This window comes from Triturus cristatus, chromosome 12, assembly GCF_964204655.1.
Source record: "Triturus cristatus chromosome 12, aTriCri1.1, whole genome shotgun sequence".
Taxonomy (NCBI): Eukaryota; Metazoa; Chordata; class Amphibia; order Caudata; family Salamandridae; genus Triturus; species Triturus cristatus.
Window position 1 is genome coordinate 213,882,357 of NC_140595.1, and position 22,422 is coordinate 213,904,778.

Sequence of the window (22,422 nt, forward strand, 5' to 3'; positions counted from 1 at the left end):
TAACTCACGCGACCGCAATCTTCTGCTGATGACATATGTGTCTTTATGAAAAAAAAATATTTGTAATATATGTATAGCTAAAAATGTATGGAAGAAGACATGGGCAAATAAGTGTCTAAATACAGTATTAGCATCAGCAGAGGATTGCGGTCGCGTGAGTTATAGTTGCCTGCACTAACTATAACGGGGGAATTTCATTGGTTTTTTATCAGTAAAATTTCCGCTAACTATAACATGTGTGAAACCTGCGGAAATTGATGTTTTGAGATATATATACACACACATCATAAATAGTTGTATGGCCCACATATATTCTTTCTTAACCCCTTCCCCGCTCATGACGGAACCACTCCGTCATGAGCCACGGTTGCGCTGTGCTCATGACGGAGTGGTTCCGTCATGCTACGGCCGTTGGCGGCCGCTCCGCCCACGCGGTGCTAATTCCCCGCCTGTGCGGGCGATTAGCGCAGTGGGCGGAGACGTGACGGAACCACTCCGTCATGAGCACAGCTCAACCGTGGCTCGTGACGGAGTGGTTCCGTCACGAGCACAGCGCCACCGCGCTGCCCCCAAACCCCCCCAAGCGCCGCGGCGGAATTCCTGCCGCGGCGAAGGGGTTAAGGTCATATAGGCACATAATCATGTATTCACTTTTACAGTGAAGTGACCTTTTACTCTTTCTGGGATGTGTGTGGAATGTAGATGTACATGTCTTCCTGTTCATGCCAGCATGCCTTATGCTTGCTGCAACTGTTTAAATCCGATTCCTTCTTTAACAATGTGTCCTTAGTAATGCTTTCTATCCTACTTGTGACCAAACTGTTAATCATTGAACATGCTCTACATTGAATGTTTTGCTAGGACTATTGAGAATCTCTTTCTCCAGTATTGACTCTTTTCTGATTAAGTGGCAATGTTTGTGTATGATCTGTCCTGTTGCAAAGTGTCTTTACTAAAGGTAGTGATCAGTCTATGCTGTTGACTGTTTCCTTTTGAATCTTATTCTGTATGGTGTTCTCTGAAAACAATTTTTTTACCTACTTTTGCATTATGCTTTGTGCAATGCTGACCCAGTAGTTTATTTTTTACATCCCCTCTGCAGGAACCTCTCTGTCAGTTTAATATCTGCCTCTTTAAATTCATGTTTCTCACCACATTTGAGTTTGATTCTCATAACTTCTCCAGATGGGATACTGCATTCAAGATTTTCTGGGTGGAAACGACTGGTATGTAGAATACAAATTCGTTTCTATGTGTACTGTCAATTCACGGTAGGTTACTTTACTTCCTCCTCACTAATGTTACACATGAAATGTAAATTCAAATCATTCTCGTGAATCAACTTCACAAACGATTCTAAATAAATAATTAAAATAATATTATATATCAAAAAGGGGGATTTTTGAAGGCAAAATCTAGCCTTAAAGTGTTTTAAGTCTGAAAAATAATCTACCTGACTCCTGCTCTCATTTGAAGAGACTGCTCCAGAGATTAAATCGCTGAAGCAAGGGAAAGCGCCAGGCTTGGACAAACTCCCAGGTAAACTTTATAAATCTGATAGTAGCATCTGGGTCCTTTGTGTTGATACCATCACCAATGCTGCAGGGGCACTGACACCACCCACATGGAGGGGAGCTGAGATTGTTCCTGTTTCCAAGAAGGGGAGCCCAGGTTTTTCATCCAATTATGCCCGATCAGCCTCCTGGATAATCTCCAGAAGATTTTTTTCAAACAAATTCTAGAATGATTATTGGAATGGATATATGACAACCATGTAATCTCCAACTTGCAATCGGGATGTAGGACCAAGACCAGCTCCATTGACCATTTTTTCAGGTTAAGTGGAAAACAGCGGATATAAGTGAGGCCAACCTTTTTGTGGTGTTTGTCGACCTTCTTGTCGCTTTCGACCTGGTCCCAAGGGAAACGCTATGGGCGATCCTGCAGGAGATGGGGGTCCAATGTGACGTGTTAAAGATCATAGTATGTCTCCATGAGGGGAACTATGCCAGGATTCGATGTGGCACTGAGGAGGAACTGACTGATCCAATTTGTGTTACTATAGGCGTCTGTCAGGGGTGCGCCTGGCTCCTACCCTTTTTCTTTTTTTATATTAATAACTGAGTGAAATACTTAGTTAATTGTGTCAATCATTACCCTGTCCTTGCTGGGAAGAAAATCTGAGGACTCTGCTATGCTGATCATACACTTCTGCTGGCAAAAACTAGGGCGAGCATCCAAAACCTTGTTAACACTTCTGTATATTTTGTGCCAATTATGGACTTGACAAATCAAACGAATGGTTTAGAAAGAGGATGAATAGCACTGTAAAACTGAGTGATGAAGTACTGGAAAAGGTAACTGTCTTGACTATCTAGGGGTTCAACTGGCCAATTCTGGATCTTTGATGCAGATTGCAAAAAGCTCCCACTCTGTAAGCCACAGGATAGCCAAAAAGGCTGAGTGGCTCCCTATCTTCCTCGCAACAGAAATGTATATGATGTAGGCAGGAGGAGTGGCACTATATGGGTGGAAATTTGGGATTATTGTAATCTGAGTGTTTTGCTTACCAAAGAGAATAACTTTTTTAGAGCTATTACAGGGTTAGAAAAAGAAACTCCTTTATTGACCTTGTTGCTGGATCTTGGAATTGATTTTGTTACTGAATTGGTGGCCATGAGTCCATAGTTATATTGGGACGTATTTGGCCCACCAGTGATTTACAAGAATAAAACGTGGGCCTCATTGATATGATATTATGACACTCCAATCTTCAAATAAGTTTGATTGTCTGAGTTATGTAAAAAAGAGCTTGGATAGAGCTGGATCTACATAATTTTTGTGAAGACTCCTCATTCATCTCAGCCAATGCAGGCTTATTGATTAAATGTAGGTATTGGGAGAAGGTAGCTGCACAAAAGGACCAATAGAGTTATAAGAGGAGACTCACCATGTGTTTCTTAATGTACCAATTTGCGCCCATAGCTGAGGAATTTGTTGACTATATTCGTCCAGTGCGTGCTTGTACTCTATTCTTGCAGTTTATATATGGGTTCTTGCCAACTGCTGCTTTTACTGCAGTATGGGATTCATCTAATACAGGCACGTCAAGCTGTGGATTTTGTACCTCCACAGAGGAAACTGCAGAACACTTGATGTTCTTTTATCCTAAGTACATAACCCCTAAGCATAGGTGGATTGCTCCCCCACGCAGGCATTTATCTCTTGCAAATCGAGTAAACGCCCTTGGAATTTGCAAGAGTGATGGATTCCTCATCTGTGGTTGTGGTGGCAGTCTCTAGATTTCTCCATGTGGCATGGTCTGTTAGTCAAAAAATATTAGCACAACTGCAGTAAATTGAGGTATAGGGGAGGATTTTGTGGTGCAATATACCTTTTTAATTATTTATATAATAGATTTTACTCTCTTTTACCATTAATTAATTGCCGGTTTGTGAGATATTTATTCTGCTGTTTTGTACATTTCCGATGATGAAAATGTATTTTCACTCTGTCGCTAAACCTTGAATCTTTGACTTTGACTATTCAAGTCCTTATCCTGTCTCCTACTTAAGGAGGCACAATTCTCTGCTCTACAGCCTTCCTGACACCACACTGGTCATCGTAAAAGCATCCTACACACTACTGTATTACTACATCACCCAGTGGCAGCCGTAATGGATCGGGAGTGGCGGGGTGGGGGAGCGAATGGGGGAAGGTTGGAAGAGGAAGGGGAATGTAAAAAATAAGCAAAAAGCCACTTACCTTGTTGCCGCGTCCTGCGTCTCTGCTCGGTCTTTTTTCTTTGGGTCTCCGGCGGAACAGCAACCAGGAAGCTCACCCAGGCTCGCTTGACCAATCACAACTCTTTAATGCAGCCCTGTGATTGGTCTGAGCGTTGCAGTTCAGCGCTCAGCCAGGGAAAGGGGGCCTGGGCATGTTCTCCATGCAGGCTGTAATGCAGCCTGCGCAGAGAACATGCAAAGTGCACATGAGTGTTTGGCTGGCCCGACAGGGCGGGCACTTGGAGTGGGCAAACCACTCCTCCCCTCCCCTGACCTGCTCTGAAAGCAGAGCAGCTCCGCCCACAAAGCAGCTGGTAACAATAAAATGATAATAACAGATTATCATTTTTTTTCTTTCCTCACACTGCGTGAAAGCAGTTGGGCTACGCTCCTCTGCCTTAGCGGAGGATCCGCCACTGACATCACCCCAAGCCTGATGGGGACTCCCCAGGCCTGCAATCTCTTTAAACCCATCTGTGTCGCATCAAAGGCTACAAGAAGAAACACTCTGCACAGCTGGCCACATTGTTAACCACCTCAGCGGATAATGCTACACCAGCACTTTGCTTGCTGCCTTGCATTAATTTCTGTTAAATACGCCCCACGATTTTCCAGTAATCAGGTTAAAATTTTAATTCAAGTCTTAATTGAGCCGCTTTTGTGTGATTTATGTAGCAAATATGCAACAGTGCTTTTTGTAGCGGGAGTCTAACTCCGCTGAAAATTTAGCAACAATGGCATTTTCATTAACATTATTCCCTGTGATTGTGTAATGGAAAGTGAGAAGTTGTAAGATGAAAAAAAGTTGTATCATTATTGCGGTAGGGTACAAGGGGGATTTGGGGGGCATCCGACCACAGGGAGGCATGCCTCCCGGGTATTTTGGGGAAGTGGAGCAGTCTGACACTGCTGGGGGTTTGAGTGGTATTTTTGGGCTACTTATGTAGCCCATGGGTATATATGCTGCCATTTTATGGTACCAGCCACCATTTCACCTTGGTGACACGGTGGCTGGTACCTGGTAGATAACATTTTTGTTGAAGGTATTTGTAGTATGCTTACCTGTGGGGTTTTGATGGTGTCCATTGGCTTGGCCAGTGAGGGCAAGTTGGCTCTGGCTGTGAGGCTGCTGATGGTATAGTCATGATTATGAGGCGGCTGACTGGCCATGTTCACGGCATGGGTCGTTTCTAGGCCTGGGCGATGTACGGCGGAGTTTTACCCCAGCTCGCGATCGCGAACAGTAAGTTCGCGAGCACGAGCTGCCGCTCGGTTAGAATTTCTACCTGAGCGGCAGAAATACCAGCACAAACTGCAGTTCGCACTGCACTCCGCCACTCGCGGAACTTCACGGAGTTTTTTGTAACTTTGCGGAGTTCCGCGTAGCAAAACTCGGCGAACTACGCCCAGGCCTACGTTCACCACAATGTCGGCCCCCCTTTAACGACAGTGATTCCGGTAGGAGGGGCGGTTTCACTCTTGCACCCGTAGAGCCTCCCCGTGAGGTCTCAGATGACCTGTGGGTCTAGCTTTGGTGCAGGTTGCCTGGGGCTCCTTGTATTTTGACAGGACCAGAGGGCTGTGGCGCACCAGCATCTGGTGCAGCCTAGGGGAGGGCTAGGCCTCCAGCACCACTTTGTGGCAGGATCGCGGGGTCCTCTTGGTAGTTGGTAGAGGCCTCCCAGTGTGTAAGGTGGGCAGAGCCACGGCAGAAGTGTGCACAGCCCCGGGAAAGGGGAGGGAGCAGAAGGACTGCCTTGAAGGGGTTTTTACTTTGTGAGGGCATGGAAGCCTAGAGCAGGGAGGGACTCGCAGGGGCCTGACAGAGGACATTGGGGGGAACTACAGGGGTTTGGTGTAGCAGGCTCATGCAGAAGGTGGGGTTGGCATGACTATTGAGCTTAGGACAGTGTAGTTTGAGGCATTTGGTTTAGGTGGTACCAGTACACCGGGCCTGTAATTGTTTACCATAGGTTGACAGGGTAACTGGAGTGGCAGACTAGGGAGAGCTTAGTGCGGCTTAGGGCCCCAAGAAGGAGAGACGGCGCGGCCCGTGCGGCCAGCTGGACAGCGACGGTGGACAGCAAGATCATTGCTCCAAGTAGGTCTGGCATGGCCTCTGTGATGCAACACGCTGGAGGGCTTAATACAACCCCCAGCAGACCGGCGAATGGGATGGGTTACCCCGCATAATTAGATAGCTTTGGAGGGCAGAGTACAGCTCCCAGCATAAGTTGGTTACAATAAATTCTGGTGGTGAAACGACGTATGCATGCAGGTGCCTGAAGATGAGGTAGGGGATTGAGAGTGAAGATGAGATACAATTGCACAGGCCAAGTTGTTACCAACAAGGATCAGTGTGGCGGGGGTACTATCAATCTCGTCAGCCTAAAGGCAGAGGTGGTGGAACCCTGCGGCACGAAGACATGGCGAAGAGGCAGGCCCTGGAGCGGGCACCAGCTATGGCGCCAGATAAGCTGACACAGGGCAGACACTAAAAGGTATCCGTTAGAGGAGGCAACAGAGTCTCCTGGGAGTGGGGAGGCCCACCTAAACAATACTAGCGGGGAGGCTCGCCTATACTGGTAGAGGCAAAGGAGCCTCATATGAGCGGTGAGGCCTGCCATAGCGGTACGAGTGGGGAGGCCTGCCCAAGCTGGTGTCTGTATGAGTGGGGAGGCCTGCCTGAGTGATACAGACAGGGAGGCTTGCCTTAGCTAGCATTTGTATGAGCGGGAAGGCCCATCTTGGGAAAGGTCGCCATGGGAGGACATGAGTCGTGGTTCGGAAGGGCTCAACATGCAGACAGTTGTTTTACTGTGGGAAAATGGGGATCAACATCAGGAGGTACTTGGGACTGTAGGGTAAGTGGAGTCAGTTTCAGATCAATATGGGTTCCCCCTTCAAGTTGCAGAAAGGAGCGCAAGTTCAGAGACTGGGGGTGGGGCTCAAGGAATCAGGCGGCAGAGTCGGCGAAGACAGGCATACGGGTGTAGGGAGTCATTACCTTATATGGGGCATCCAAGGCCATTGGGGCTCACCACATGTTGCTACTAAGGGGAAGACTAGAAAAAGGGAGTGATAGGAGACACTGAAACTATTACCTAGGGAGCTATGATCCAAAAATGGGTCAAAAGAGTGTGAATTTTACCTGTACAAAAGGCTGAAGCTACCGACATTTATAGAGACGTGGACTCCAAAATGTTATCTATGCTAGAGTGTTCTGTAAAGTCCTCAGACAGTCGCACTAATTTCACAGATGAACATCATCGGAAATCCCAAATAAATTATGGAGGTCACGCTTGGGTGGGGTAGGATGTTGAATGCAGGGCTCCTACAGCCTATTATCCAGTGGCACATTTGGGCGACATTGACCGTGGTTTTGGTACCATATCATGGGACCAGCTAAGTTGGTAAAACTATTATACAGCTCTAGGTACACAGTTTGTATACCAGCCATTCCTTGGGGGCCCCAACCTGGGAGGGGTAGGAGTGTTCAGCAAAGGAGGGCCTGGTCAACTTGGAGCTTTTTGGGATTGCAATGAAGGGCACTTCACGACGAACCACTATAAAGTTTGACATGAACATTACGAAGGCGCAGACAGACATGCATGGGCACATGACTGGGGGCCGGGGTCGGTCCAGTGGCCCAGCAAGACATGGGCAGTTGTAGTTTTTCCATAGGCAGGGAGGGGAGGACAGGGTCTGGAGGTACAGGCTCTTATGCCAGTCAAGTTGGACAGGCTGAAATTTGGGCTTCCCTACTATCAATGGAAGGTAGACAAAGGCTATGGTTACAAGGTTTTCCATGGGGTTTCAGTCTGGGAGGAAGGCCCGAGAGTACTACACTGGGCGGCTACCTTGCAATCAGCCAGCGCGCATAGGTAGGTTGCGAGAGGCAAAGAGGGAAAAGAGATTCGATAAGGTAGGATGGTGGGGCTCCTTTGAGGGGGGATGAGTTAGCTGTGCCCCCTCCCCCTTTTTTGGAGGGGTGACAAAGAGGAACTGGGGCAGTTAGGTTACTACAATACCTTTCATGGTCAGATGGATAGTCAGTCAATAAATTAGAGTACTTTAGTATGTTCATGCATGTTTTTACATGCTTGTTTCCGGTCCAGAGAAGACATGGCTTGGCAGCTAGGGCTGGACTGTTCCCATGAGGCACAGGGTCAGACTGATTTGCATATGGCCATGTCTGAACTGGGGTGGCGGAGTGAGCTAAAGAATGATGATGGATTAAACCCAGATCAGTTGACTGGAGGTGAGTGCTTACAATGTCCACCAATCCATCCATCATTCCCTTTGGTTTTGCTTTGTTTGCCCTAAATTGGCAGGGTATGCCCAGACGTGGGTCCCTTGCTCCCTTTGCCACTGGATTCAAGCTAGCCTGGCTGATGACGGCTGATTAACCAGAAACCAGTCCCAGGATGCTTGTTTCCGGTCCAGGGAAGACATGGCTTGGCAGCTCAGGCTGGACTGTTCCCATGAGGCACAGGGTCGGACTGATTTGCATATGGCCATGTCTGAACTGGGATGGCAGAGTGAGCTAAAGAATGATGATGGATTAAACCCAGATCAGTTGACTGGGGGTGAGTGCTTGCAATATTCAACACTCCATCCATCATCCCCTTTGTTTTTGTTTTGTTCGCCCTAAGTTGCCAGGGTATGCCCAGACGTGGGTCCCTTGCTCACTTTGCCACTGGACTCAAGCTAGCCTGGCTGATTAGCCAGAAACTGGTCCCAGGATGCTTGTTTCCAGTCCAGGGAAGACATGGCTTGGCAGCTCGGGCTGGACTGTTCCCATGAGGCACAGGGTCAGACTGATTTGCATATGGCCATGTCTGAACTGGGGTGGCGGAGTGAGCTAAAGAATGATGATGGATTAAACCCAGATCAGTTGACTGGGGGTGAGTGTTTACAATGTTCACCAATCCATCCATCATCCCCTTTGGTTTTGCTTTTTTCGCCCTAAGTTGGCAGGGAATGCCCAGACGTGGGTCCCTTGCTCACTTTGCCACTGGATCCAAGCAGCCTGGCTGATGACGGCTGATTAGCCAGAAACCGGTCCCAGGATGCTTGTTTCCTGTCCAGGGAAGGCATGGCTTGGCAGCTCGGGCTGCACTGTTGCCATGAGGCACAGGTTCAGACTGATTTGCATATTGTCATGTCTGAGCTGGGGTGGCGGAGTGAGCTAAAGAATGATGATGGATTAAACCCAGATCAGTTGACTGGGGGTGAGTGCTTGCAATGTTCAACACTCAGTCCATCATCCCCTTTGGTTTTGCTTGCAATGGAGTTCAACATGGTGCACGGGTCACAGCCACATAACACATTACTGGGATGACTTCCTAGTTGAAGGGAAACCCTCTGCCGCGGACTGTCAGCACATGTTGGTAAGTTCCAGGAGCTCTTGGGTGACCAGGTTTGTCATTGGCCGCAGAAGGGCACGGTGGGACCCAACACAGTCATGTTTCTTATTCATAGAGAGCTTGATTCAAGGACTATAGAATCCTGGTTGCTGGGGTACAGAATAGTTACAAGCAGAGGCTTCTGGAGGCAGTGTTGTGGCAGATGAAAGTAACAATCAAAGTGCAGATCCTGTTGGGACATTAGGAACCTTGCATGCACAGTAATGAGAGCGGGTGGACAGGGATAAGAGATTGGGGTGTCACTCTCAGGGTTGCCATTACCACACCATCTTATCAGGCTGGCTGCAGAAGTGAGGAGTCTTTTCTATAACTCTTTAATGGGATTCCTTTAGCAGTATTGACAGTCAGGGATTTGGTCACACAGATATTTGCAGGAGCAGCAGTGGGTTTTGTTTTGGGCCTTCTTGGCAGGGGCATTGGGTGTGCCGAGGTGTGGCCACCAGAGGGGATGCGGAGTGGACGTAGCATGGCCCTCTATAAACGTTCCTTTTGTAGTGGCAGAGGCGTTATGGGGGAGCAGTGGGCACACAGGAAAGTTTGCTTAAGAGTGGATGCCAGGTTGGTGGTATGGGTGGGGAATAGGTAGTCAGCAAGGCACCTTTGAAGTTTCAGTGGGTGTTGTCCTAAAGTACGGGCAACTTGTTATCATGTTGGGAGCTAGGCAGGTACCATATGGGGACACTGGCATTGCCAATGCTCAGTTTAGTGCACAGTGGGAGAGGTTCCATGGGCTGGCCAAGAAGGTGGACAAGGTCAGGACCGGGATGACTCAGGATCTTTAGTCATTAGGGAAGAAGGGCGCTTTAGTTGATAACACTATCTCTAGCAGTGTAGACAAGGACGGCTTATGCCCAGGCATGGTCTGAATTGTAGCGGGTGGGGCCAAGGGAGGTTGGAGAAACTGGGTAGGATAGGAGATATAATGCGATTTATAATTATCTCATGGACAAAGGAGAGTCAAGGTTGACCGTTTATGGCAAGCTTTGATGGGATTATGCACCCTCCACAGGCGAGATTGGGAGGGGAATATTTATTAAGTGAGGGCACTTGGTTCTCCCCAGGATGTGCAGTGGGACTGGTGAGTTGTTTTTTGTTCTCTGCACTTATGGCCGGGATGTTTTTCCAGAGCTTTGCGGGTCCATGAACTTTTGGGGGTAGGGGAGTAGGGCCATTTTCTGGGAGGTAGTCAGTTGGTCTGTCGTGGGCCTGGATCTACAAAGCTAAGGCAGATCATAAGAGTTCAGGCAGGAAATTGTGACTCCGGTTATATCCTATAGTTAGGTTTGCTTGGTTCACTGGGGCCAGCCGTGCAGACGCGTTTAGTGCTGTGGCAGCGCCATGTTAGGGGGTAAGAGGAGTTGAATACCGGTACAGGTTGTTCACTTTGTTTCTATTTTACAGCTTTTGCTCCCAGGCCTCAGGCTGCAGGTTTGAAGATATGGATTGTGGGCCATTCGTACGTCAAGTGAGGTGGGAAGACACTGGAGTCACAAGGCAATTTTGGATTGTCTTTGTCGCTATGAACTCCATCATCTGGTATGAAAAAGGGGAATGAGAGGGGTGGGGCCCCCTCCCCCTTTGGAATTAGATTACCAATAGGGGATAAATGTCCTGATATATTGCTTACACAATTAGGTGGTAACGAGTTAGTGCTTCAGCAGGGTTGTTCAGAGTTAACTCCATGTACGAGGGCCTTTGGGAGATTCAGGAGATATGGGCTGGTTGCCACGTTTGGTGGATGGAGTTTGTTCCACAAAGGGTTGGGCGTCGGACTGTCAGATCAGCAGCCATAGTCAGGCTAGGAGATAGTAGTTCTAGGAAATGTCCCCCCCCTTTTTTGCAAGGACATCGTCCTGGGCAGAGTTGAGCATTCAAGTTTTCAACAGGAAGATGTGTTTTTTTCGAGGAGATAAGGTATGGTTCTCCTCCATAGGCATTGAACTCTACGTGTAGCAGCTAAAGCTGGTGTTGGTGAAGGTACCCAACAACCGTTGATTTGAAACTCTTTCTCTAGGGGGTGGGGGGCAGAAAAAGGAAACATTAGTGGGCCTCGTTTTTCTGGGTGGCGGTTGGCAGAGAAGTTGCCATGGTTTAACGAAGTTTATTGTAACTGTCAGCGGCAATTCAGCCTGAAAGGGAACAAGTGGACAAGTTCACGCCTGGACGAGCCAGGAAGTTTAAGTCCCTGTAGAAAGTTTAATTGGTTAAGAAGTTAATAGATGTAGTAAAGGGGGAACAGAGTTTAAAGGTCTCAGTTGCAGTTGACCAGCTCTGGAGTATGTATGATATTTCTTAATTAAGTTGTGGTGGGGTGGGACATTTTAGGGGTGGCTTAACATAGGTGATTAACTTTGTATAGTGAGGTTGTAGTTTTGTAAGGCAAAGATTGTTTTGTGATGTGCACCTGTTTCAATAAAGCAGCCTTTTTCACACAAACCTGGTGACAGTGGTCTGTGCTGCTCCCCTGTTCCCCAAGGGGGATTTAGGAGGCAGTTGACCACAGGGAGGTCTGCCCCCAGGTATTTTGGGGAAGTGGAGCAGTCAAATGACTGCTCAGGGTTTGGGTGTTTTTTGGGCTACTTATGATGCCCATGGGTGTATATGCTGCCATTTTATGGTACGAACCACCATTTTATCTTGGTGGCACTGTGGCTTGTACCTGCTAGATAACATTTTTGTCCCACCCTCCTGTCCCTATACTTAGGTTTTTTCAAGTGGGGGTCCCCCTTTTCTTGTTCACCATCCTAATAGGGAAAGTTTTGTTGCATACAGTTGTGCAAAAGGGGTTATGTTAAGGTTGTTGCTTGAAGCAGGTGCTTGGGCGGTTGGCAGAGAAGTTGCCATTGTTTGCGTAGTTCAATAAAGCAGTCTTTTTCACACAAACCTGGTGTCAGGGGTCTGCGCTGCTCCTCTCTTCCCCAAAAAGCACATTAAAATCAGAGTGCTGACACTTCAACCCCAAGATACCACACATCTTGGTAAAACACCCCAAGCTTCCCCCACATTAGGTATCAGTTGATACATTTCTTCAAAGATACATTCCCTCCCACTACCCCATCCATTCTGACCTTTCTGATATTGCATGTCAACACTGTCCTTGGCACAAGACGTAACATCTCAAGAATCAGGAAACCTTGTTTGTGTCAATCGCGTAGTTTATTGTGTGCAAAAAATATAACAGTTTGCAGGTCTCTTTGATCAGGATGATTGATTGGCGCCCATGCTCAAAGCAGCAAAACAATTACAATCTTCAAACTGATGCAGAGGAAACAGCAATAATTATCTCGTTCTCAGTCACATTATCAAGCATCAATATTACAGTACAGAATAAAACGCGAGCAGCCGCGAAGGCACAGACAGATCACCTAAGTCGCAATGACAGCACGTCAGGCAGACCAAGAGGCATCAACAGAAGCTAATAATCGCTGTAACGTCCTTGAATGTGCCCCCCATCCCACCCCCCCCCCACTGCATACTGATGTTTGTGTAGAATTAAGCGAGCTCATCAATAGGGGTTGGGTCAAGTCTACATAGTCAAATCTTTAACAAATTTTCTACCCCAGCCTTGGTCTTTAACTTCTCACAGATTTGTTTGTGAACCACGAAATTAGGTGATCATGGGAGCCAACTTGCCTCAGCTGGGCGCCACTCCCTTGAGGGACACAATGACAGAAAGCACTTATAAGATGGGAAGTCTTTGCCAGCGCCATTTTATTTTGCTGTCGAGATCGAGACTGCACATTGGGTGACTCCCGAGAATGATCCTGAGTGTATTTTCTGCTGACAGGTGACGTCCCGTCAACAGACTTGGAGAAACCATCTCTTCACCAAACTGCTTAAAGTCTCATCGGTAGCACTACTCGACTTATCCAAGTCTAAGGGGCGCAGTAAAAGATAGGCCCTCTTGTTTTTCCCATTCTTATGAACAAATGGCTTATTCTTGACGGGACACATTAGTCCTTCCTCGGTTTTTGGTGCAAAGCTTCATAATCACGTGAGGTATTGTGGGTTTAAGGGTAGTACATTGCCTATTTCAGTGGCAGTCTCCAAAACCCACAGGTCGAACTTTGGATAAAGAATAGCGCAGTGTATAAAATACATTCTCCAGTCATGAAATAGTGAAGCCCACAACTTATTGCGACCCTCGCGTTGACATACAGGCAAAGTGTACCTTCTCATAGAACTAACCACTACACTCCTGGTATAAATACAATAGTATTTCAAGGAATGTAGCAAAGAGTTTTAGCAAACGTAGCTTCCACTTTTGCCGATTCAATGGAAAGCACTACACCTGATTTGTGTTTGATGTGAAGGTCAAGATAAAACCTAATGCTTAAATGGATTTTTTAAAGAAATCTGATTTCAAGTTTTTGATCTACGTTCACAACAGATTGATATTGCTCTAAAATAGTTCAACGCAAAACCTGCACAAGTCGCATTATAAGATTCCATAAAGAAAAGTAATAGTCTGGCCAAAATAAGATCTAAGAATGCCAACAAAAGACCCGGGCTTAATAGAGGCCTCACAAAATATCACCACTTTCACTAGTGTCCATATAGTGCACGATGGAGCGTATCCGGGTCCCATGCATGGACATCGTCACTGCTTGCACCCCCTGCACTCTGAAGACACCCATTGGGTTGCAATAATATCTTGGTGTCCAGTGGTCCTAATAGCAGATCTTTTACAACATTGTTTTCTTGTATATTTTTGTCATGTGCACACCATGTTTTGTGTTCATGTCATATGTTCAAGAGAACTGCAACAATCTGAAGTTCTAGGGTTTTATGGTATATTTTTGCAGTGCTCAGACGGTAATTGTACACCACACCATCAGAATAACACTAATGCCACAAAGGACTTGTTTATTGTAAGGAGAGTATACGAGTTCTAGAAATTTGAAGCTTGTACCTTGAAAATCTTGTGCTATTAAGAAATGACCATCTGAGTGCTTGGACTTTAGGGAAGGGTTTGTTAAAACATTGTGCAGGAAATCCGAGGAGTGCAATCACTCATGCTCACGGATTGGTGGACCCCGTTGGACCTCCCACTGGGTTCAAACCCAGCAGAAGGTCCATCGACTAGTATGTATGGGTTCATAGTTCCTGAACCAGTGTTTGTAAAGCTGAAGGGAGTCCAGCACGAGTCCAAGAGCCCTCTCTGAGTGCTGGCAGGCTCCGAAGCTGGGTTTGTGGATATTGGAGTCTTGCTGGGGTCCATGAACCCTTCCTTTGGGTCTGCAAACCCTGCTGCAAAACGTATGTTTTATTTTACTTTTAATCTTAGGGAGGTCCCTTCCTCCTCTTCTCCTCTCACCTGATCTGTGCCAGGGATGCTTCACCTGGCTTGCAATGGACCTTTTTTCAAAATTTTAGGACACGACCATCGAGCTTACGGTCCTTGGAAGGGCAGCACCACAGATGTTTCTCTGTTATAGCCACCCAGTTGAAAGCTTCAGGGATGGAGGAAAACGTTACCTCACCCAATCAGATGTGCTTATTTCTTTTTCAAATTTAATGGGCGGCCATACAGTGACGTTTGCTTCTTCGTGAAATAAAAAGTATATGTGTATATATATATATATATATATATCAGTCTGATTCATGATGTATTAATTCTGGATTTTCAGATTATGCCATTATTTAGCTCCCTGGTCACGAGGAACAATAAATACAACTTTCCACGCAACAAGCTTCCTGCCTGAATGCCTTCCAGCACAGCTGATGCATGTATGCAGGTAAAAATTGCTTTAAACAGTTTTGAGTACGTTTCTTCAAACCTTGATTTATTTTGCAATCTGAATTCAGCTTTCATTAATCGTACATTACATTTGCATTCAGCTCTTCAATTAACATTTGCCGAGCACATTCTTGTTTGTTAGAAATGGTTTCACAAGTTTGAACTCGAGATTGTGTGCCTCATAGTTTAATGTGAAATGCATTTCGAACAGGGTCTTCTACAGGAGGTATAGCAGGCTCCTTCAGGTTGGGTTGCCTTTTGAATCTTGGGAAGGAGATGGGGTTGTAAGGCCAACAAAGTATTGGAAGGTTAACTTTGTAGCACTTTAGGCTTGGAAAAAGCCCTGATTCTGGTAGGGTGAACAACAAAGGTCCTATAACATATGGTTCCCCGTGCAATCTTTTAATTTAATTTTTATAACATGGAATAGAACATGGGTTCATTAAGATAACAATAACATTAAAGGGATTGTTTACCTCCTGAAAAGATCCTGTTAAGGCTTGAAACGCGTTGAGTATTGACTATGTTTTTACATATATATATATATATATATATGTATATACACACACACACACACACATATATATATATGCACACATACACACAACCTCAAATTTGAACTCGTAAAACTAAAAACGAGCTCCATTACTAAGGCGCACGGGCATGCCATCTTACTCCCCCTTCGACATCCCTCACTCTTGGTGCTTAGCCATTTTGAATTTAGAGTAAGCCTGGGCAAAGCACTACACTACGTTCACGTAGTTTGCGCTACTTCGCACTACGCAAATTGCACGTAGCACAGTGCAAACACGCGTAGCGTAGCGTAGCGTAGCGTAGCGTAGCGTAGAGCAGTGGTCATTTTTTGCTTGCTCGCGGTCCTCAACATCAAGTTGGCGACTGCGAGCAAGCAAAATGACATCCCGGCGAGACTTTTCCCTCGATCGCGATCAGCAACATCAAGTTGCCGATCACGAGCGTGGAAAATAAACCTCCCGGCGAGCTTCTCAACGCGGGGAGGTCAGGTTTCTTATTGCGAGTGGTCGTGTATGCTCGCGACCACTCGCGATGAGAAACTACCAGTCCGCGTTGAGAAAGCTGCCGCTCGAGTAGAAATCTACTCGAGCGGCAGAAAACAACCGCTTGCACTGTGCAAGATGGAGTTTGCACTAATTGCACAGTGCAGACAAGCATCCGGAACTGTGCAATCAGTGCGAATAGCATCTTGCACAGTGCACTACGCAGTTTGCGAAGCTACGCGAAGCTCACGTAGTGCACTTCGCGTAGCTACGCGTAGCGCTACTTCGCAAACTACGTCCAGGGTTAATTTAGAGCAGTAAATGATTTAATTTCCACGTGACTCCAAATTTCTCCTTTAACACAAACAATGTGGCAAATGCCTTTCTTCATTCTGACTCCGAATGTGGTGCTTACCACCCTTTTCCTAGCCTTGTCCATGAACCACATGTGCAGTATTCAGGGCACAGTGAGGGCCACACACTGCCCCACACCCTCCACATCAGGTCAGCTTGAAGTAAACTTGTTTCTTAGCTGGTATCTGGCCTGGGATGGCCTAGGATCACTGACATCTGGAGTGTTTCAGGGCATAAAGCTGCCCTATTTTCTGATTACATGCCATTTAGGCCACATTTTGCATACGAAAGATTGGCTTCAGGAATTTGGTTGGAGAACTAAGAGTGCATTCACAAACACCACAACACAACTGTATGCTCATAAACTTTAAACTAATACCTTCTGATGATACTGGTACAGCATATCGAAATGCCCTGAAATATAACTCTAGTATGCTGAGGTCACAGTCTCTTGTACCTCTTATAGGCGCTTCCATGATCACTGCAAATCATTCTGTACCTTTGGTCATCTGTTCCAGTCTGCCCCAGTGGTATTAGCTATTTCTGGTTTTCCTTCTAAACATCTTATTCATCAAGTCGTTTCCTCTGTCTCCATTTTGACTCCTTCCAAGATGTTCCCTCTATCCCCATCCTTTTGTCTCCTGAAGAGCTTTCCATGTATTCGGGTCTCCTTTTCAGCTTCCACTCCTTCCACTATATCTCATTCTTCTTGTCTGTCAGTGGCTTTATTACACTGTCCACACTCTTTTACCCCTTCCATCTTCGCTCAGTGTTCCCTTCCTCTTAACTATTAATGGCCTTCTCTTCATCGATTTCCCTTCCAATTTGTTTCTATCTTGGCCCTCTCCCTGTTTGGACTGGCAGACTTCTAACCCCCCTTCTAGCACCACCGCCTGCAGAGGGCTCCTATCTGTGCAGGTCTACATGCGTTACCAAAAAGGATGGGCTTCAGTTTTTCTCTGGACATCATCACTGAGGAGGAGCGTCTTAGTTCTATAGTACAGGTACTCAAGATGCTAAAGGTCTTTCCAGACTAGGGCAAACCACCCTTCGCGCTGAATTCAAATGCAGAATGAATGTTTAAGGGGTCCTGAAAGCGGTCCAGGAGTTGAGTTTAGACCTAGCTATTTAGCAGATAGTTGGTTGAAGGCATTTATGCTAGACTTGAGTTGTACGCAATGTGCCCCAAGGAGACAGTGCATGGTCCTCTCATCTGGTGATGTTTCCTTTTCAGCTCTTTACCTACACACAGAGTCAAAATTTGAGCTCTTTGGAATCTTAAAATGTGTTTTTTAGGAAATTGCTATAAAAAGCAATGTTCTATTCCAGATGGGAATTAATAGGCACACCGATTACTAGGGCTTCATGAGAATTACATAAGAGGTAGAATAGGTTTTAGTTTGGCGATTTGAAAGAAACAAATACTAACTTCCCCAATTTGAGGAGAACGTGAAGCTTCAGAGTCAGAAATCACAGCTAAGTATGTTACATTATCTGCCCTAATTAACCATAAAAGCACAGCGTTTGTGGAGTCTGAGATGAGCAACGATATCTCTGCATGTGGCTCGAAAAATGATAAACTCTGTTTTAGAATCTTTGAGCTGTAAGGAGTTAAAATAATGACAATTTGGATATTAGACAAGGCTATCTTTCAATCTCTTTATAAGGATATGATTTAAAACTTGATCATCCTCTTTGTGTGGTTGTGAAGAGACTTCAGTATATTTAACCAGATAAAAACAAGGAACCACATAGATAATAAAAAGACCCAGAGACGTTGGCAAGCCCTGAGATACCTAGCAATTACTGTCAACGGCCTTGGAGGTAAAAATATCCCATCTTGATCCACTGCACCCGATATTCCAGAAAGGATCAGAACTATCCCCGAGTTCTTTTTTTTAGCCCCCTGCAAGGAGGCCAACTGGCTCAATTAATATGTAGTGTTCGACCGTTTGGAGGCAGCAAAGATGTCCAGTAGGAACTGTAGAGGGTCCGCTCAGTGATCTATGTTCTTCTGGGGATCATTCTCAAAACCAAGTGGGATGATCAATGCCTCATAACGAGGCCTGAAGCCAGATTGAGCATGGGTGGGCAGGTAATGGGAAGTTTGATGTTCTTGAAGCCATTTTGTCTTTTATGCTATCTCACACTCCAGGATTGACAGTTGTCTTTATCATCCGACCCGTTTCCCAAAGGCCTTTTTCTCTTTCACATTCTCTGACCTTTTCTGGGAATTCCTTCTATCCCTTACTCTTCTTCAGTCTTATACTCTATGGCTAGGATGGTTTCTCTTTCTCCATGGACTCTCTCATACTAGTCTGGATTACACCATTTTAATTTGAATGCCAGGCAGACAAAATATGCTCTGGGAGCTTACAGGAACGTGACCTTGAAATTCACTCAGTCACTTATTATAGGTTTTGGGCGGAAGTCGTTTGAGTTGACTGGTTGACCTAACGAGTTACTATATTCAAGATCTTGCATACTTTCTTTGTGTCTCGCCCTTTGAAGTTGTCCTTTTATGGTGTGCAGTATATGATGTCTATATAGAGCATGGGGTAGTGATCCTGCACTTTTGTGCATCTTGACACTTTCACCTTCCTCGCTTTGGTGTAGCATGACCCCGGCTAGATGGTTAATCTTCAACTCATTGCCTAAACTGTATCACAAGCTGCTCCCCATTAAAAGAGATATAATGTGTTCACTCAGAGCAGCAACCACCAGATGCACTGCTTAGTTACCACAATTAAGACTAAAGCATGGTGAAACCAGATGTCTTGACAGAACACTTTAGCTTCCCCCACACATTCACTTTGAGTTTGCTTTTGGTTGGAGAGGAGATGGACAATGAAGCAGCATTACTAAAAAAACCCAAAGCAAATGAAAAATGTAAATCCGTATCTGTAAAGCGCGAACTACTCACCCTTATGGGTCTCAAGGCGCTGGGGGCTGTCGTGGAAATTAAGTGAGCTATTGCCCCGAGTCACATGGTGCTGAGCTGCTGCCAGGGCCAAGGATTGAACCATGAACCCTGTGCTTCGAAGTCAGCTGCCCTGACCGCTGCACCACACCTCACAGCTCCACTCATGAAGGGAGAAATGATTATTGGGAAGGCAAGCGTAGGGTCTAAGATAATCTGAATATGGAAGTAGGCACACTCTGGGGCTTGGAGGGATACAGGAGCTCTTCTTCTCTGTCACTGTTCAGCGGAGGGTGGCGGGTTGTGTTATTAGCATGTGGCGTTTGTATTTTGAAGCAAGGGAGATGTGGTGTAGGTGTTAAATTGATTGAAGTAAAATGACAATTCCTGGCCTGATTTCTTTCCACTTGACAAATGTGTATGATTATGGGCACTTGATTTTATCTTTGTGCACCTAAATTCAAAACTTTGGAGTGCTTAGACATAAACTGAACAGCAGCATTAAGTTTGATTAAGAAAAACACGTAACATACTTCAGACAGACTAACAATGTACTAGATCTTGATGAGACACTTGGATCTTCCCAGTGGTGGTCTCATCATGCCCCTTTCAGTGATCCAGAACACACAGTGAGTATGGATGAATGATGCCCAAAGGGCCATCCCACTCAACCTTCTTCTGCATGCTCTGACCTACTCAATGTTCTACCAGTGACCCAGAGGAAGGATAAGACCCGCTGCGGAATCTCAACCAACCCGTACCTGAAAACAAAAATGAATTGTAATGCCAGTGCTGTTGAGGTGTGCGCTGAGGCACAGACCGTCTGTGTTTTTGAAGACCTTATAAATACCGTAAGCAATCAAGCAGCAGTTGCCTGAACTTCTGCTGGCTGCTTATGTAGATCCGCTGAGTTCACAAAAATAAATTGATACAAAATCATCAGATTGTGCTCTTTGGAAATTGATAAAAAGTTTGACTCGTCATATAAGAAATGAGTAACAAATACCCCTGAAGAGAGATCCCTGGCTCTGAAGATATCAGAATGTCTGCAGTTGGGACACACTGGCTCACTCATCTGTAGTGCAGTGTTCTTTTTGCAAGGATTTGGGAAGGACTCTATTGTTCAGGAACACTGCCCGGAAAAAGCTGTCGCTGACAGAGAATGGCATGTAGCCCCCGATGAAGTACATGAGTCCTAGTCCCCTCCCAGCAAGGTACTTGGTTTTGGGGTGCTCTGCAAGCACTGCATCAGTGATGCTGTCCACCACTGGGCTCAGGTCCTCACAGGCTGTGCGACCGAAGTCAAGAAAGAGCCGCATTGTTTCGGAGAGGTACTCTTCACCGTAGTCCTGCAGGAGCTCCTCGGTCATGTTGGCCAGTTGATACTTGTGCTGATACTCCCAGGAAGTGTAGTCGTAGGAGCGACCTGGAAAAAACAGACAAGCATAGTTGAACAGGAAGAAACATATATATTTTTCAATTGTTTTTTTTAAAGTTTTTTAATATGGTAATTGTGCCTCTTATCAGGACACTGAGAACTTTACAGCACTCCCAAATATTGCCTAGCAATCTTCATTAAGCATTTATAAAAGAGTCTAATTTTATTAAATATTAACCACATTTAAGTATTATAAAGTAGAAACTCAGATATTGCTGAGATGTCATGGTGCTTCCTGAGCGTGGCAATGACCTTTCAGATCTTGACTAGAAGACCCAGATTCACAAATAAATAACACAACTCAATGCAAGAAGTGAAGTAGCTGCTCTGTGTTGCATGAACGGGAAAGAGTGCCTAACCTTGAATGATTTGGGCCCAGAGTTACCAAATTCTCATGCAGCACAGTAGTCAAAAATGCTGCGTTATTTTGCGTGAGGCGAAGAGATGAGGAGAGCGTCATATTTAAAGAAATATCAATTTCTCCTCCCCTCTCCATAGTGCTGGTGCAGAAATGTTCTGCTCAGCACCTTTGCATCATAGATTTTGTAATGGAATTATGTCTTTCCAGTACAAAATACTAAGCTTAGACTAACTTTAAAAATTCTCCCATCTTGCATGTGTGCTGTGCTGTGCAGCCCACATGCGAAGTTGGAAACGAAAGAAGTAATAAAAGCATTTCTCCTTGATAGCGCCTATTTGAAATGGGCATCATTTTTTTGCACAAAACCCTGTCTACTTCTTTTAGTAGATAGGGCTTTGTGTCAAAGAGGGAAAAAAAGAGGAGAAATAAAGATATTTTCCTTATTACTTCAGTGCCAGGCACAGGATTTTGGTGTAAATTCATGTCTGAAAGTCTTTGTAAATTTAGATTTGCGTCAAAATCCATGGGTGGAAGCACAAGAAAACCCATGCACTACTCAGGGAACGACTCCTTGATGCAAAGTAACACAAGGCAGTGCATTGAGTTGTGTTCCATTACATTTTTGTCACAAACCAACGCAATGACTGATTTGCATTTGTTTGTAAGTCCCATAAGAAGACTTTGCATTGGTTCTGCTTTAAAAAAGTAATGCAAACCCCAATGCAAATTCTTTGTATATCAGGGCCTAAGGCTGTGGTATTTTGGACAAAGTCAGGGAATATTTCTTAGAGCCATCCACAATTGTGTTTTCTAACTCCTTGCTTGAATGCATTGTACATTCAACTCAAGTCAAATCCATCAACCCTTCTAGTTCCAGTCATTCCACAGTAAAAACGTAGGTTGCTTCAAATTCAAAGGGAAGCCGTTCTCACTTGCTAAAGAAAGGCCAGTCACTTGGACTAGGATAGCAGCTCTTAACGTGTGGTCCGGGGACCCAATGGGGTTCACGACGCCTACTTCCTGGGGTCTGCGACTACTTAGATAATGAAATGATATTAACAGATTTTCAAGTTTTTATTAGTAAAGAAGCAAAATGTAAAACTTAAAAACGTTCTGTATATGTGTAGGAATTTGAAATGGGATGCTAAAAATTAAGTTGTTATTCTCAGACTGAATCGTGGGAGCAGTGCATGTACATCAAATAGAATATAGTGTGGATGATGGATGGCCTCAATTGAATTTAGAAAAGCTCCAACCTTTCCATTTTTTATCTGTTTGTGAATTAAATTAAATATTCAATTTGTGTGCTTGTTTGAGGAAAGCCTGTTTCTGTAATTTGATGTATTGGTTTACAGTTTACAGTTCAAACCATCGAAATT

The 22,422-nt window shown here is 45.3% G+C and overlaps 1 protein-coding gene across 1 annotated transcript in view; it reads right to left on the reverse strand.

The window, feature by feature from the left end:
* Nucleotides 1-12,357: 12,357 nt before the first annotated feature.
* Nucleotides 12,358-22,422, reverse strand: part of HSD11B2 (hydroxysteroid 11-beta dehydrogenase 2) — a 328,111-nt gene continuing 318,046 nt past the window's right edge. The window contains exon 5 of the mRNA XM_085639955.1: nt 12,358-20,670. Within this exon, the coding sequence (XP_085496081.1) occupies nt 20,312-20,670 (359 nt within the window). The 3' untranslated portion in view covers nt 12,358-20,311. The remainder of the gene's footprint in view (nt 20,671-22,422) is intronic.